At 40.7% G+C, this 16,155-nt stretch overlaps 1 protein-coding gene across 1 annotated transcript in view; it reads right to left on the reverse strand.

The window, feature by feature from the left end:
- Positions 1-14,788, reverse strand: part of rnf111 (ring finger protein 111) — a 33,201-nt gene extending 18,413 nt beyond the window's left edge. The window contains exons 1-3 of the mRNA XM_047364132.1: positions 14,305-14,788; positions 10,206-11,151; positions 6,424-6,553 (exon numbers count right to left, since the gene is read on the reverse strand). Coding sequence (XP_047220088.1) covers positions 6,424-6,553; positions 10,206-11,082 — 1,007 coding nt within the window. The 5' untranslated portion in view covers positions 11,083-11,151; positions 14,305-14,788. The remainder of the gene's footprint in view (positions 1-6,423; positions 6,554-10,205; positions 11,152-14,304) is intronic.
- Positions 14,789-16,155: the final 1,367 nt, after the last annotated feature.

Here is a 16,155-nt window from a genome sequence, read left to right on the forward strand (position 1 = left end):
TTTTAATTTTCTCTCTCAAAGGCTCCTGTCGCTCTTTTCCTCGGCCTCTGAGACGGAAGTGAGAAGCAAGGGAATAGTCCGAGTTCCCTCCATGGTGTGGTAAAAGCCAGGTGAACAGAGGGAGGAGGGCTGGCCCCGAGAGACAAGAAGCTGTGTGGGAGTGCTGTGAAACAGGCTGTCATGGAGATGTTGAGGTAGGGGACCTTGGTACTGCCAAATGAGAGCTTTTACAAAAAAAAAACAGCAGGGATAGAGAGATAGCGAGCATATCTGAGGTGTAAATGCACCACCAAGTTATACACTGTTTAATCCTAAAGATAAACCTAATAAAAGACATAATAAAATGATGAATTTGAATTCAAATCATAATTTTTCCTAGTTGTTCAGGTTCCTCCAGCTTACAAAAAGATGCGTTAAGAGACAGCTTGGTGGCCTGCCAGAATATTTCTATAACATGTCCAAGAAATGGTTTTACAACCATGTTACTAGCAACCCTAATAGCAATCTTCACATAATTTGTGTCTCATTATTATATTTTACATGGCCTGGTCCGTCCATAGCTCTAATATCAATGTGGATCAACAAGAACAGATAAAAAACAACTCCTGTGTGTTCTGCTCTGGTGCTGAGCTTCATGATGCAGATGCTTGGTGGAAATCTAGGAGGAAGTGAAACAAACTGAGGTTGCAGCTGCTTGTACGCTTCGATTTGGTTTGTTGTTGAAAGGACGTCATAAGTGACAGAGATCTGCTTTGTGGTGAAATAATTTAAGCTTGTCGTCTGTTCTTTTAACTGTGCTTCATCATTTTCAATTGTTTGCCCAGCTTACAGAAGTGCAAATAAATACATTATTCCCGGTGATCCTGAAGTCAAGAGGATCAAGATCGCCCAGTTCTGGGTTCCCAGGTGGGCTCAGGTCAATGACTGAATAATCTAAAATTTCCTAAATGCATAGAAACTAAAAGAATCCCTGCGTTTTACAGCCTGAAAGCATAAAAAGCAATTCCTTCATTCACTTTTGAGTTTGGTAAAAATCAGATAACGGTTAGGGACGTTTTAATGGATAAATAAGAATATTCTTGTGATCTCTTCATTTTCTGCCAGACTGAAAACCACTACCTCTATGAAAGAACATGCAGCAGATTGTTTTCCTTTTATATTCAATGTTTGCTTTATTTATTGGGGAAATAAAACAAAGTATACCCTATTAGTTTGTCCATATATAAGCCTTTAGAAAGAAATCCCCAGGTCAGACCTCAGCTTTGGTCACTTAGCAGCCATACTGGATTTTCAAACCAGCTGATTTGAACCCCAATTTCCAAGTTCAAATAAAAAGCTAAATTAGTCACTTGAAACGACCTGGTTACTAATGCGAGAACTGTGTCCACCGAGGAAAAACACAAATTATTAATTTCAAATAATTTTCATTTATATCAACTTATATTTTCTGTCTAAGATGTATACATAATGATGTACAATTACTGTTAGACTATAGATTATGTAATTAAATGAGCTTTATTCTCATTTTGCAAAATACTAATCTAAAAGTTGGTAGTCATTACATTCTACAGGTGCCTGTAATGCAGGAAAGGCCTTTATTCGCTCTGTTTACAATAAGGAGAATTCCCATATGCTCATACCCTCCATTTCCATGTAATCAATGTGGTATGAGGATGGTGTGGCTTAATACCTTTTAAACTTCACAAATACCAACAGCAACTTATAACCTGGATGGAAATTCAAACATAATAAACACACTCTTGCACCTCCCAACAAAACCCAGCTGTGAGGCTAGATTTTGTTGGGAGGTGCAGAGAGATGCAGAGAGAAAGAGAATAAGGAGATATGTGGGAGGGCTAATTGGACTGCCTTGTCAGCTTTGGGTTGACCCCAAGGAGCAAGTCTTGACACTAGGGAAGGGCTGCTAATTAAGCAGACCTGGGATTATTTTGTAAATATCTGTTTACCACTGGAAACCTCTGGGGATGAGGGGTGCCAGCAGAGAGGGAAACAGAACACTATAAATATGATCACTATGGGAATGGATAGGGCTTGGCAGGGCTGGGGTTGTGCCAAACCAAAGTGACGCGAGGCAAAAACCCCAGGGATAAGAGGGGAGCGACGGGCTGTGTGTGCTGCGGCAGAGCGGAGTAAACTGCTGGGGCTGATGCTGGTGACAGCTAAGGTTGGGAGTTTGGGAGTTCAACAGGAATGGGAGGGCAGGAACAGCACAGCGTGAGGAGTGGTAAACAATTTATGGCACAGAGTCATACATTGGAAAAAAACAGTCAACAACATTCTGAATTTCTTACTGGAAACTTAAGGAAACAAATAAAGTAGAACATATAGCTTAAAAACAAGGTCTGTATCTGCTGAGCTTATTAGAGGATTCAGAGCAGGGACTGGTGGACATATACATGTTTTTATTTATTGAGTCCAGCTACATGATCCTCTTTTATTATCATCTACTACACTCAAAGGAAACCAGTGGTGAAATGCAGCCAACAGTGAACAACGTCTTTCTTTGTGCTAGTTTAAACAGATGTCAAGTCACATAAACAAACAAATACCGGTTAATATTTCTAATTATTACGCTGACTGGGTGCACAGAGCAACTCCTGTGAAGGACGCAGGTTATAAAAAAATGGCCGTCTCCTCTTAATCATGCCAAAAAGCCGCTTTTAAATGTCACCTAACTCTGATAGTGTGCTGTTTAAAATATAAAGACAATATATAAATTGCAGCTTAGAATAAAATACTGAAATACAAATTAGCACAGACACGACTGAAAAAAATCTTCCCTGACATAAATTGCAGAAAAATACACGTTAGCATTAGCAAACAGGGCCAACGTCAGAGATTTCATTGCTCTTTCTGCCGGCCATTGATTCTCCACCCTCCTGCTCCACCAGTGCCCATCCCCCACTTTAACACACTGCTAGATTATGTAGTGAGACAGATGAGCTGAAAAAGTGACGGGAAACAAGGGGAAAATTACTGAAATCATGACCATTAAAGCTCTGGGTAATAATTTCAGGGAAATGGTATCAAATATTCTTGGTGACTTGATCTGAAAATGGAAACAGGGGTGTGGTTACAGAAGTGGGGGGAAAAAAGGGTGACAGATGTTACCACAGAGGAAAGCGTTTGCGCAGGATCACATATTAGAAGAGTACTGAAACAGAAAGAATGGGGGGGCTGCAGAGGAGTACAGTTAGACATATCTGAACATAAATGATTTGAGGTTTGCTGTAGATCATCAGGCGCCGCCACCTCACAGACAGACGGATGGTTTGTGGCGCTAAAACAAACTTCTTCAACTTAGCGTCATTGCCTCTTTTACATGAGCACTTCTGCAAACTGACACACACAAACAACTCCAGAGATTCTTTCAAGATCATGAAACCAAACTGCAGGTCCTTCTCAAATTATTAGCATATTGTGATAAAGTTCATTATTTTCCATAATGTCATGATGAAAATTTAACATTCATATATTTTAGATTCATTGCACACTAACTGAAATATTTCAGGTCTTTTATTGTCTTAATACGGATGATTTTGGCATACAGCTCATGAAAACCCAAAATTCCTATCTCACAAAATTAGCATATTTCATCCGACCAATAAAATAAAAGTGTTTTTAATACAAAAAACGTCAACCTTCAAATAATCATGTACAGTTATGCACTCAATACTTGGTCAGGAATCCTTTGGCAGAAATGACTGCTTCAATGCGGCGTGGCATGGAGGCAATCAGCCTGTGGCACTGCTGAGGTCTTATGGAGGCCCAGGATGCTTCGATAGCGGCCTTTAGCTCATCCAGAGTGTTGGGTCTTGAGTCTCTCAACGTTCTCTTCACAATATCCCACAGATTCTCTATGGGGTTCAGGTCAGGAGAGTTGGCAGGCCAATTGAGCACAGTGATACCATGGTCAGTAAACCATTTACCAGTGGTTTTGACACTGTGAGCAGGTGCCAGGTCGTGCTGAAAAATGAAATCTTCATCTCCATAAAGCTTTTCAGCAGATGGAAGCATGAAGTGCTCCAAAATCTCCTGATAGCTAGCTGCATTGACCCTGCCCTTGATAAAACACAGTGGACCAACACCAGCAGCTGACACGGCACCCCAGACCATCACTGACTGTGGGTACTTGACACTGGACTTCTGGCATTTTGGCATTTCCTTCTCCCCAGTCTTCCTCCAGACTCTGGCACCTTGATTTCCGAATGACATGCAGAATTTTCTTTCATCTTAAAAAAGTACTTTGGACCACTGAGCAACAATCCAGTGCTGCTTCTCTGTAGCCCAGGTCAGGCGCTTCTGCCGCTGTTTCTGGTTCAAAAGTGGCTTGACCTGGGGAATGCGGCACCTGTAGCCCATTTCCTGCACACGCCTGTGCACGGTGGCTCTGGATGTTTCTACTCCAGACTCAGTCCACTGCTTCCGCAGGTCCCCCAAGGTCTGGAATCGGCCCTTCTCCACAATCTTCCTCAGGGTCCGGTCACCTCTTCTCGTTGTCCAGCGCTTTCAGCCACACTTTTTCCTTCCCACAGACTTCCCACTGAGGTGCCTTGATACAGCACTCTGGGAACAGCCTATTCGTTCAGAAATTTCTTTCTGTGTCTTACCCTCTTGCTTGAGGGTGTCAATAGTGGCCTTCTGGACAGCAGTCAGGTCGGCAGTCTTACCCATGATTGGGGTTTTGAGTGATGAACCAGGCTGGGAGTTTTAAAGGCCTCAGGAATCTTTTGCAGGTGTTTAGAGTTAACTTGTTGATTCAGATGATTAGGTTCATAGCTCGTTTAGAGACCCTTTTAATTATATGCTAATTTTGTGAGATAGGAATTTTGGGTTTTCATGAGCTGTATGCCAAAATCATCCGTATTAAGACAATAAAAGACCTGAAATATTTCAGTTAGTGTGCAATGAATCTAAAATATATGAATGTTAAATTTCCATCATGACATTATGGAAAATAATGAACTTTATCACAATATGCTAATATTTTGAGAAGGACCTGTAAATGCTGGATACCAGAATAATCTAACAAAACAAACCACTATCAAAACCCAGCGGTAGTGAGAGCCCTGTTGTTGTCTTCTTGTCAATTACGCACACTGCAGAAACAAAAAATATGCAGAGGATTAATGTAATCTTTACCTTCCCAACAGAACAAAACTGTAGCTAGGAAAGGGGCAGGAGCCTATAAATTATTCAATAAGAGAAAATATAGATGATGGATAGATGATAGAAATACATCTAAATCAGCTAGTTGGAGTTTAAGGAGCTTCAGTCTAAACCAAACCATAATACGGTTTTTACTATTTGACCTTCACGCATCAAAAAGAGGGTTCCTCCACAATTTAAAGACACTCGTACTTTTCCAATCTGAGGTTGCTTCTATTTTTCAACAATACTGTGTTGCATTTCATTTCTATGTTTTTGACCCAACATCCACTGTAAACAGTAAACGTTAGGTTTGTGACATGCTTTCATTATCTTCATACACCATGAAACATTAAGAAATACACAACTGCACAATGACGGAGGGCAGAGAAAGCATTTCTAAAAGAAAAAAAGAAGGTTAATGGTCTCAACCACAAAATAAGAAGCAACACACTTAAGGATGTGGCTAATCTGCGATTAACACGTTTCATAAAGCACATGAAAATTCATCTGCATGTAAGGAGTATCTGCTAATTATATGAAGTGCTATGCGTTTTAGTAGAGCAGCCAGATTTGCTGTATGAGCTATTTTTATTAGAAATGCAGAAGTTTATATCAAGGAAAAGAAATTAGGAAGAAACAAATGCTTTTTATTTTTATTTTAAGATATGCACATAAGTTAAAACAAATGTCTAATTTCTCCATACCTATTAACGAAGAAGAAACCCTTAGTTATAAGGTTATTGTTCATTTATTGCTCTTAATAGCGAATCAGAGAGATCTCTCACAAACAGACCTGCTACTAATTCAGGATTGATGGTCCTTACTGGAATCAGGCAGAGGGCTAGATGTTCACCAATGCTCCACAGCTATGGTGTATAAGGGCCATACATTTAGCTCACCAGCTAGCCAAACAATCAAAGCAAAGATGCTTCAAGAGTTAAAACTACCAAAAGAAAAGAAAACAATAAATACACCACAAGCAGAAGTCTGTGTAGAGACACCTTGTTACGTTTAATTAAAAGGCAAGATAATCAAATAAAGCTGCTGGAAGTGGGGTTGCAGGGTGGAAAGGTGCACATTTGATGCTAAACACAACCACCAGGCTGTAACAACTGCTCAAATTCTCAAATATCTGACTGGATGTCACATTCGTTTGAGAACTTTATGGTAAAAATCCTATTTGACAAGCTTTCTTGTCTTGTTGATGCTTTAAGATGACCAAAAAGAAAAACCAAAACCTCTAACCCCTACCTAAATCCATCACCAACTGTGACGATCTCCACCTCACTGTCTGTTGAAGTGACGTTGATCTCCTCATTTTGAGGAACAGGTGCTGGAGCTGGAGATGCCTCGATCACCACCACGTCTTCGTCCAGAGCCCCTAAACGCAGCAGCAGACATTAGTGCATCATACACACAATTGCAAATATGCCAGCTTTAGATAATGTCAGGAAGAGCCTAAAAACTGTTTTACAGAAAATTACCTGTTTACCCACATGTACAAGCAGTTAAACAGTGGTTCTTAAATGTCATTTCACTCAATTTAGCTTGAATTAGAAAGCGACAATTTACAAATGTCATCTCAAAGCACAAGAAAAAATGGTTCAGTTTATATTAATTTACATAAGAATCCAATTCAACCCAGTACAATCCAATCACATGGTCAGCATCAGATCCAATAACATACAGTACAAGATAATTGATTAATGCTAATTGGTAAAAGGTTATCCATCTAAGGAAGCCTAGCTGGTTGCAAATAAATCCTGAAACGGCACAGAGTACATTTGGGTTGCAACTAACAATTATTTTTCTAATCGATTAATCTGTCCATTATTTTGTCGATTAATAATCGGATAGGAAAAGGTGCTTAATTGTAGCTCTTTTACAGAATTTAAACTAGGTGAAGCTAAAGCTACACCACTTGAGAAGTTCTAGATGGAGGATATTTACAGACAAAGAAGATTTTTCATTTTGCTAAATGTTTTTGTACAATGTTGAATTAATCACTGCTCTAAGTGGGTTGTTCTTTCAGCAAATGGCATGTTTTAGAGTCTGAATAATCCAGTTAACGATTATTGGATTACTAAATTAGTTGACAAATATTTCAAAAATCGATTAATCACGACTAATTGTTTCAGCCCTACTCATAATAATGGCATGGGGAATATATAATATAACCAAAGCTGTACAAATATCTGGCTTCTAGAGATGAGCCAATCATCTGGACAGAAATCCAAAATAAACATTTTTTCCTTTGGTTCTGATCAGTGACGGGCAGGTCGAAAACAATAGGGCTGAACAATATAAGGAAATCCCAAAATCCCAACGTTATTGTTCAGTAGTGCAATGGTGATACTTCTTTTGCTTTTCCATCATCATGATCTCCTCAGCCCTCACCTTGAGCTCTTGTCACAGTGATCCATAACTGGTGAGAGTTTAAAAGGCAGTTCTAGTCTATCCAAGAGGCCCAATATAAATAACGGCGCATTAAATGTTAAAATCATCCCAAATGCTGCGCCCAAGCGCTACTTTTCAGCTGTGAAATTGCACACTTTTTTTTGGGTACAAAGAAATATCAGGGTTAAAAGTGTGGTGAGGTAGATCGCTGTAGGAAACTTCAACATTTATTTTAGGTCGCTTCAAAACCTGAGGCGCGGACATATGGAGAAAGGTCTGCTTTTCATGCAATCTAACACTAAAAAAGGATGAGAAAGAAACAGAAATGTTGCAGTGATGTTTTCACTCAAACTGTGTTTTAGTTTTCCATAACTAAAAACGTAAAGCATGTTGAAAAAGTACATTTTTAGATCAAATCATATAAAAACAAATAAGGAACATTAAACTGAGTAGGTTAAAAACACATTTTTTATACTTTCTGCAGTCTTTGGAGTTCAGAAATCAAATAACATATTTGATTTCTTGCAAAAAGCTTGACAGCGCGGTCACACCAGTCACAGATCTGAGTTCTCACAGTTGCAGGCCTGTTTCTAATTATTCTCACGATATCTCAGTGTAAGTGAGAGCTGCTGACTCATACGCTGGGTGTGTGAGTCAAACTCCTGTACCAAGACTGAGCTTTTCGAGTAAATCTTAAGCACTTCGCCTCTGCCCACTGGATCGCTGTCGTCCTACGTTCTGAGAGAGCTCGCAATAAAGTGCATTTGTTACTCGTAGCAGTCTGGTGACAAAAACAAACACTTTATACATGCAAGGACTGCGAGTGCTGCTGTCACCCCACCTGGTAATGTTCACGCTGTAAGGTCTGCTTCAGTGCACGTCTCATCGACCAACTCATGAAGTCCACGTTTCCCCTCTGCGACTTTTATTCCAACTCTCTCGAGATCTGCTCCCAAGCACCCTCCGCAGGTCTAGCTGCGTGGCACCATACGCACCAACAAACACCAACTCTCAAGCTGGTAGAGAAGGTGCATCCAATGCTATCACTGTTTTGGCTGAGCAAAAAAATACTGGCAGCTACTATTCTTAACACAAATAAAAAGGTAAAGAACTTCAAAAAGAGACATATCTCTACATCAGGGCCGCTGCTGATCTCTTGGTTTTGAATAGGCAGAAAAAGTGTATTCAAGGGGGAAGAAAAGCTACTTATTTAATTTAGCCTAAATTTATCTGAGCTGTTTGGCTTTAATTCATTTCAATAACTGACATCAAACCGGCCTCACAGGTTGGATTAAACTGTCACACCCACTCCAGCTCTGGACCTTCAGAAGGAAGGTTTCATCACTTGCCTCCTCGCCTTCCCCTGCTGTAAACAAATGCCATGCTTCTCCTCAGAGACCTACTGTTTCTATGCAAAGGCTGCTGCTCGGCAGCATCTTCGGTTTTCCCTCCACCTGCCTCCCACCACGGAGGGAGAACAACTAACGTTCCATGCTCCCCTTGGGCCACGGCAGCAGAAATATTACTGAGGGTAAATGGCTACACAGGAGATACAGTGTGCCAAAGTAGACGTGGGGCCTATTATCCTGTGTTGCTTAGAAAAACATCGGAGTTGTTTGAACGTACAGCCTGCATAAACCTGTTATTCTAACAGAGGTCCGCTGTTTCCATTGCCACATTGCCACAGAAGCTGCAGCTTTTATCAGATTTATGGAAACCTCGAATCAAGAAAAAAAAACTATTCATTCAACCTTTTTTTGTTATAGTCATATTTTACGTGCTAGGATAGAATAAAATCGACTAATTTAAACTAGGTTTGGGGAATAGAGGCCATTGGAGTCTAGTATCAGAGGCAGGCCGTGGAGCCGACACCAGCCTGTGATGGTCTTCTCTAGTTGTACTTAATGATGTAAGAGTTTTCACTAATCATTAGGAGCCCCTGCAACCATGGCCACGGGTAAAAAAAAAAAACAGCTAAAAGCAAAACCCTTAAACCATGTCAGCTCCGCTACGTCGCTCAAGTCCTTCTATCACAATCAATTATTTCACCATCGGCACGTTTCTGAGACATCTCAAAATCCAGACCCCACAGTGTGTGGAAACAGAAGAAAGCGGCGCGTTGTAAGCTGCACGATCTTGTCTCGGCCCGTCTTTCGCTTCTGCTTTACACTGCATGGTTCTTCCACTGTTGCATTTATGTACTTCAATTAAAATCTGATAATTGATGCCAGAGTCTCTGTTAGAGATCATGGTTTTATGAAAGATTTAGAAAATAAGGCTTTGAGAAATATGATGAGAGTACATTTTTCACATGAATAAAAACATTATCGTGTATTATATCATGTTTTTGTTTTTTTCCTATTGTGCTTTAAAAACCTATACCCTATCAGTTATTTGTAATACAGAATATAACTACTTCAGATCATAATTCTTAAAAAAATAAGATATATTGTCTTCCACTGGGTGCATATTGGCCTTTGTAGCCTCCCGTGTTACTCTTTACTGACAAACATTACATTATACGGCCTTTTATGTAGTGCAGCAGTGCTTTTAAGCATAGATAACCTACATAAATGTACTTCAATGTAAAACCGAGTATTTGACATATTTGGAAGATGTGATGGGTTTGTTCCTACCTGCGGCTACAGGAGCACTGTTCGGCTGGCTGCTGGTGCTGCTGACATCCACATACAGCTCATCTTCTGCTTCCGTCGACGAAGCAGAGGACGAGCCACTGCTAAGCTCTCCGCTGGAACTACTAGTGCTGTGGAGCAGTGCATATTTCCTACATGCAATCACTTCCCGTTTCTTCCTCTTCAGCAGCAGTCGCTCCTTTTGCTTTTGAGTCCGCTGACCTCCCCCAGGAGCCGTTTTCACAAAGCGCTTCCGATGCGGAGGCCGCCGGCTGCTCAGGCACGGCCGTTTCAACAGCACCGGCTCAGGTTCAGGTCGAACCCACTTGTGAGAGCGACTACCCCGAGTTCGGCCCAGATTGGGGCGTAGGCCAACTGCAGCCCCTCCTCCGGTTGGTAGGGCAGGAGCCTTGTGTTGGCCCCCTGTCGCTCCGGCTTCCCCCTCGTCATCTGAACTGAGGGTGTCCGAGTCACCAAATCGGAGGCTGGATGAAGGGGAGGAGGCACAGTCACTAAAAGAGGACTCATTGTTACGTTCATCCTCACTGGGATGCTGTAAAAGTTCTACTCTGGCCCGCTGAGGTGGCAAGGAGTTCTCACTGATATGGTCCTCTTTCAGCGAGCAGTCCGAAGGCCCAGCCTGTTGCGCTTTTCTTTTTCTCCGCCCAGGCAGGCTCCTCTCCGAGTCTCTGTGTGTCCCCGTGTCCCTCAGGGGCCGATGCCTGGATTCACAAAGGGGTTCAAAATCATTGGCTGCCTTTCCAATAACCTCCATGTTGTTAGGGAAGTTCTTAGCCCCTGCCATGGACTCTGGGTTCCCCAGTGGCTCCTTCAGATGCTCCTGTCTGTTAGATGCCTCAGATGGCACTTCACTCTTCATGGTGGCAGCTCTGTCTCCAGGCACACTCACAACAATTATTGGGCTTTTGTCCGCAACATTTCAGAAAACCTAGAACAGAGACACAGAGTTACAAATGCAAACAAATGCCCCCCCTAAAAAATGCAGTATGCCGATCATCGCGATTCAAACGTGGTCTAATCCAAATCGGTCAAGAAACGGAATGATGAAAACTAAAAGAAGTCCCAAAAAATGGTGAATCTAAATCATCCAAAACATCAAGAGAAAAAAGATTTATTTCAGCTGTTCGATATAAAAGTGTTATATAGATTCATTACAATCACATTTATATATGTCAGGGTTTTATTTCAGTTGGTGTTGATGATTATGACTCACAGCTAGTAAAGTTATAGGTACATGACTATAAGTCCAGGTACCGTACATTATGTGCGCTCAAACATTTGAAGAAGCCGAGGTGTCCGATAAAGCTAATCCAACAAAAAGCCTGACGTAGGCAAACGATAAATATTCTTCCTTGTATTAATTACATACTAATTATTTCTGTAAAGGGAAATTTTGTTTTCAGTGTAAACTGAAAAACAGACATCACAGCATCATTTGCATTGAGATGCAAGAATTTCATGAATGAATCAAACGCTACGGCCTAAAACCAACCAGTCATAACGGTATTTTCCATTGTCAAATATAAGCCAATATGGTCCCTTTAAAAGTTATTATGTTTGAGTCCAAACTAAGAGTGTGACTCAATGCTGCTGATTAAAGAGAAAATAAACACTTCAGGCTTAGTCAAAGATAATGGATGAGTCAGTGCTGATCTGTTTACTTCATTGATGATTTTAGGCAACTTAGGAATAACCGGAAAAAGTAATTCTCGTGCCTTCATGTTAATGTTGTGGCTTTAGGACAATCAAAGCAGTTTTAATGTTCACACTAAGCCTTGACAAATAAATCTAGAGAGAAAGAAATAACAAAGCATCTAATCACTTTTCTTTTTTTTTTTTATCTTCGGGACTCTGCAGATAATCTAGAAAAATCGGTCCGGACTGCCCTGACAGGTCGACAGCTGATTTTCAGCTTAAATCAAATGTTTGTTTTTCCTGATCGGTAAATGAACAAAAGTAATTAATCAATGCTAGTAAAACGATGGGTGAGAAAACTCAAAGCCGTTTGTTTGTCGGCTGCAAAATTGTTTTAGACCGCTATTTATTTTCAATTAAAAGCTGTAGAAAACCTGTTTATACTGTTGCCTCATGACATATTAATTATTTAGTTAATATTTTATCCAGGTTTAGGAGGGGAAAAAATGATCTAATTCTGTTTATTGAGGAAATGTACTTATGGCTCCAGGGAGAGAAATCAGGATCTCCCCAAACAGGAATTGTTAGGTCAAGACCTTTAAAAAAATAAAGCTAAAAATTAGTCAAATAAATCAGCTCCAATCTTATTCCATGTGGACTTTCCAGGAGCACACAGCTGGCTGTATCTGTGACACAGGTAAGGTGGTGTTAACATTAGCAGTGAGGTTGATCCTGGCTAGCATGCAAAAATATTGATAGTGTACAGTGGTGTTTGTTTGTAAACAACTGCATTGTCAATAATGTAAAACTGTAGTTAAACAAGTAGTTCAGTTCACTTTTCTTACCTGAATGCAAATATATATTACTGTGACAAACTAAAAAAAAGACTGAATCTACTTCTACTGATTCAATAAAAGAGAATACTCTGTGCCTCGGATTTCTTATTAGCAAAGACATACTAACTGTGTTTTAGATAAAATAACCACAGATGCCATAAAAGGTCATTTCATGCATCTCTCCACTACTGTTATCTACTAAGGAGGTGTCATCTGCTCAGTGAATGCACTGTGGTTTCCAGCAAAGAGTCACATAACGCGCCCATGACGTTGTACCTCTAAACTTGTGGCGGTGCTCTACGCCTGCGGTGTCAGCAGCAAACAGACCACACTGCTTCACACAACATAATCTGGATAGAAAAACGCCACTGCTACTTTGTGAAAAAGTGATTTAGGTACACTGTGTCCCCGCCCCTATGTTGCCACCTGGAAGTTCAAGTGTTGTAACAAATGAGGAAACAAAACCTGTGCTTTCTGCGTCCCTTTGAACAAATTCAAAGCTGCAACGAGTTCGTCAACGTGTGATAGGAATATCATTTGCATCTGATGTATTCCAGCGCCTTCCTGTTGCATATGCTAGGACTAAACTACAGCATGAATAATCACACACTTGTTATTATTCTTGAGGAGTTCAATTGGACACAGTTTCAAATTATTTCTGTCAGTCTTACCAAGACTGACCATCTCTCTGGAGCATCTCAGAGAAATGCAACAAAACCTTAGATCAAATTTGCTGCAGGCTATTTGAGTACATGTGTAACTATAAGCATAGTGTTAAAGTATTTTGCATTTGCTTTCATGGGGAGGGGGGATGCACACATGGCAATGTCACTGCTTTCCTCTTTTGTTGCCAATTTCATAACAGCATGCTGGCTGTCACTTGACCTGAAGGTGTGACTCCTGAGAAAGAGGGATGCTGGATTATTGTTGGAAGGAGCTAATCTGAGCAACAATTTATTAAAAGTCCACATAAATCAGCCAAAAGCGCATTCGACTATGTTTCTTTCGTCTATTATAGGTGGTTAAGGGCTGACTGGGTTTCCTCAGATGTCACACAAAAAGCTGCGCAATGACAGGGCCTCTAAGAGGAAAGAAATATCTCAAAGCCTTCAGGCACAGTGATGACACGGATTTCTAATCACCAATAAACTATAACCAATGGATTGTTGTGTTGCTATCAAATCAAAACGTAGGGACGGCTTGTAAAAGAAAAACGCGTGTTGTTGCAGGAATTGCAACAGTAATCCAGTTCAATTATTCAGCTGAGCCTGGTCTGCTGAGATCTACACTTATCTGCTGTCCTCTGATATAGCAGCCATTTAGATTAGGCCAGCAGAAACACAGCTAGGTAAAATACATTGGGTTGACAACACCGAGTTACAAACTGAGGCTAGTTTTTGCAACGCTTTTCAATTATCATAAAAAACCCATCTGCTGTCCGCTTGTCTGCGCCCCATTAAGGCTGCTAAAGCCGAGTTTACACAGAAGCTTTATAATATAAACATTATTAATGATAAAGCTGTCCCATAACGAGCAGAAATCAAAGTAGATAGCTAGCTATGTAGCTTGGCAAAATCCTCCAGACAGAAGACAACAAAGACAACACGTACCTGGGTCTAAGTCCTTATTTTAAAACGTGTCACTGTCCTTTTCGTAACATGAGATGTTAAATCCTGAGGAAAATAGGAGCCAGGCGTGTAAAATGAACACTTAAATGAACGGTAACCCGAGCTGCAACCGGACAGGCCTAGGGTGAGATCGCGACCGGAGGGAGACTGTAGCTGGGATTGTGAAACTGACAACAGTCCCGAGCTGAGCCGAGAGACAAAATCGAAGGCAGCGGGCCCTCCGTAGCGGCCGGCTAAGCTAAGGCTAGCGCCACTTTACTTCTTAAATACTCGATTAAATTCAGCCATGTTGGTTCGCTGCGGCATCCCATCAACCTTCAGAAGGTTGAAGAAGAGCTATATGTTCTGCCCCCGTCTAACAAGACAGAAAAGCCTCACTATTTGCCCTGTGCGAAGTTCCCATTCCTGCCTTGCGAGACATCCACTGTTGTTTACCCAGCAGGTCGTTCGCTGGCAGGCTACAGCTACAACACGGTGATTCCCCTGAATGCCACATGGGGGCGCCAGACCCATGTCACCAAGCAGCCACTTTGCGATGCTCCATTTCAAAACTGCACCTTTGATTAAAACTGCATCTTTTCGTGCTGTTTGAGCCTCAAAAGGAGCACAGGAAAACCTGACAAAATACATTCATATACATTTCACTGTTGAATAATAAAGGATCCTGAATATTGAGGATGTCTACTCTATTAATGGGCTCGTCTTTCTCGATTTCAAATACTTGTGCGCCCTCTAGAGCACATAGATATGACCCAAAAGCAGGAAATTTGCACAAATCCGTGTCATTGGAGTAACGGTTTAATTATAGTTTGCTGATATGAAACATACAGACTAAAACATGATTTAAAAAAATACAAAAGGACAAAACCCCAATGTAGAAGACGCACATATAAGCTAAATGCATTGAGAGCTTGTTTTTTTTTTTTGTCAGTCAATGGAGAAATTATCAGCAAGCTCCATACATTTAAAAACTCGAAAATCAATCATCAAAAAGTAAATGACATTGAGCCTATGAAAATATACACATTTGTGATGTATAAAAAAATGCAGGAGCACAACAAAATATTTACCACTAAATGTGGTTTCACCCGATAAATATTGGATACAAACTGAAGAGTAAAACCTCTCGGATCAGTTAAAGCTTCTATAGGTTGGAACAGCCAGCCCCTGGAGCATTTTGTACGCAGTTGAGAGAAGTTCTGTATGAGCTCCACTAAAGGAGCACTCCAATGCTGTTACAATGTCATTCATGGCGTAGAAGACATTGTCTAGGAATAATGTCACTCTGGCTACAGTTCTCCTGTCTCCCACCACTGGCACTGGGTCAAGGGGACAGAGCTGGCCTTCCTGATCAGCTTATCTTGTTCTTTTCCCTCACCTGTTGATAACCTGCTGCTTCAGCAGATCACAACAGAGAATATGGCTAATGCCAGCAGAATGAAAAAAGGTCCACATTTGCTTAGGAGTTTTTCTTTTTCCAACTAGGTGCATCCTAATGTGCATAAACATCCACAGTAGAAATCTGAAGATGGAATAAAGTAATCTTCAAAGTCCAACCTTTCAATTTCTGCTCACATCAGAGCAAACAATGGTTATTCTATATACAACTGCAGTTTTATTCTTTGTTAAAAAAGAGATTTGATTGAAGTGGAGGTTTTAAATGTACAGGTACCATACAATGCATGTCACTGCAATCTACTACTGTTATGTAAAATTTTAATAAAAAAATAACAAACCTAATTTGCACTTTACTATATCCAGCCACCATTTTAGATTACTGGAGGTATACATACGTACATTCTGCTAACTCTAAAACATCCTGGATACTTAGAC

This window comes from Girardinichthys multiradiatus, chromosome 4 (genome assembly GCF_021462225.1).
Source record: "Girardinichthys multiradiatus isolate DD_20200921_A chromosome 4, DD_fGirMul_XY1, whole genome shotgun sequence".
NCBI lineage: Eukaryota > Metazoa > Chordata > Actinopteri > Cyprinodontiformes > Goodeidae > Girardinichthys > Girardinichthys multiradiatus.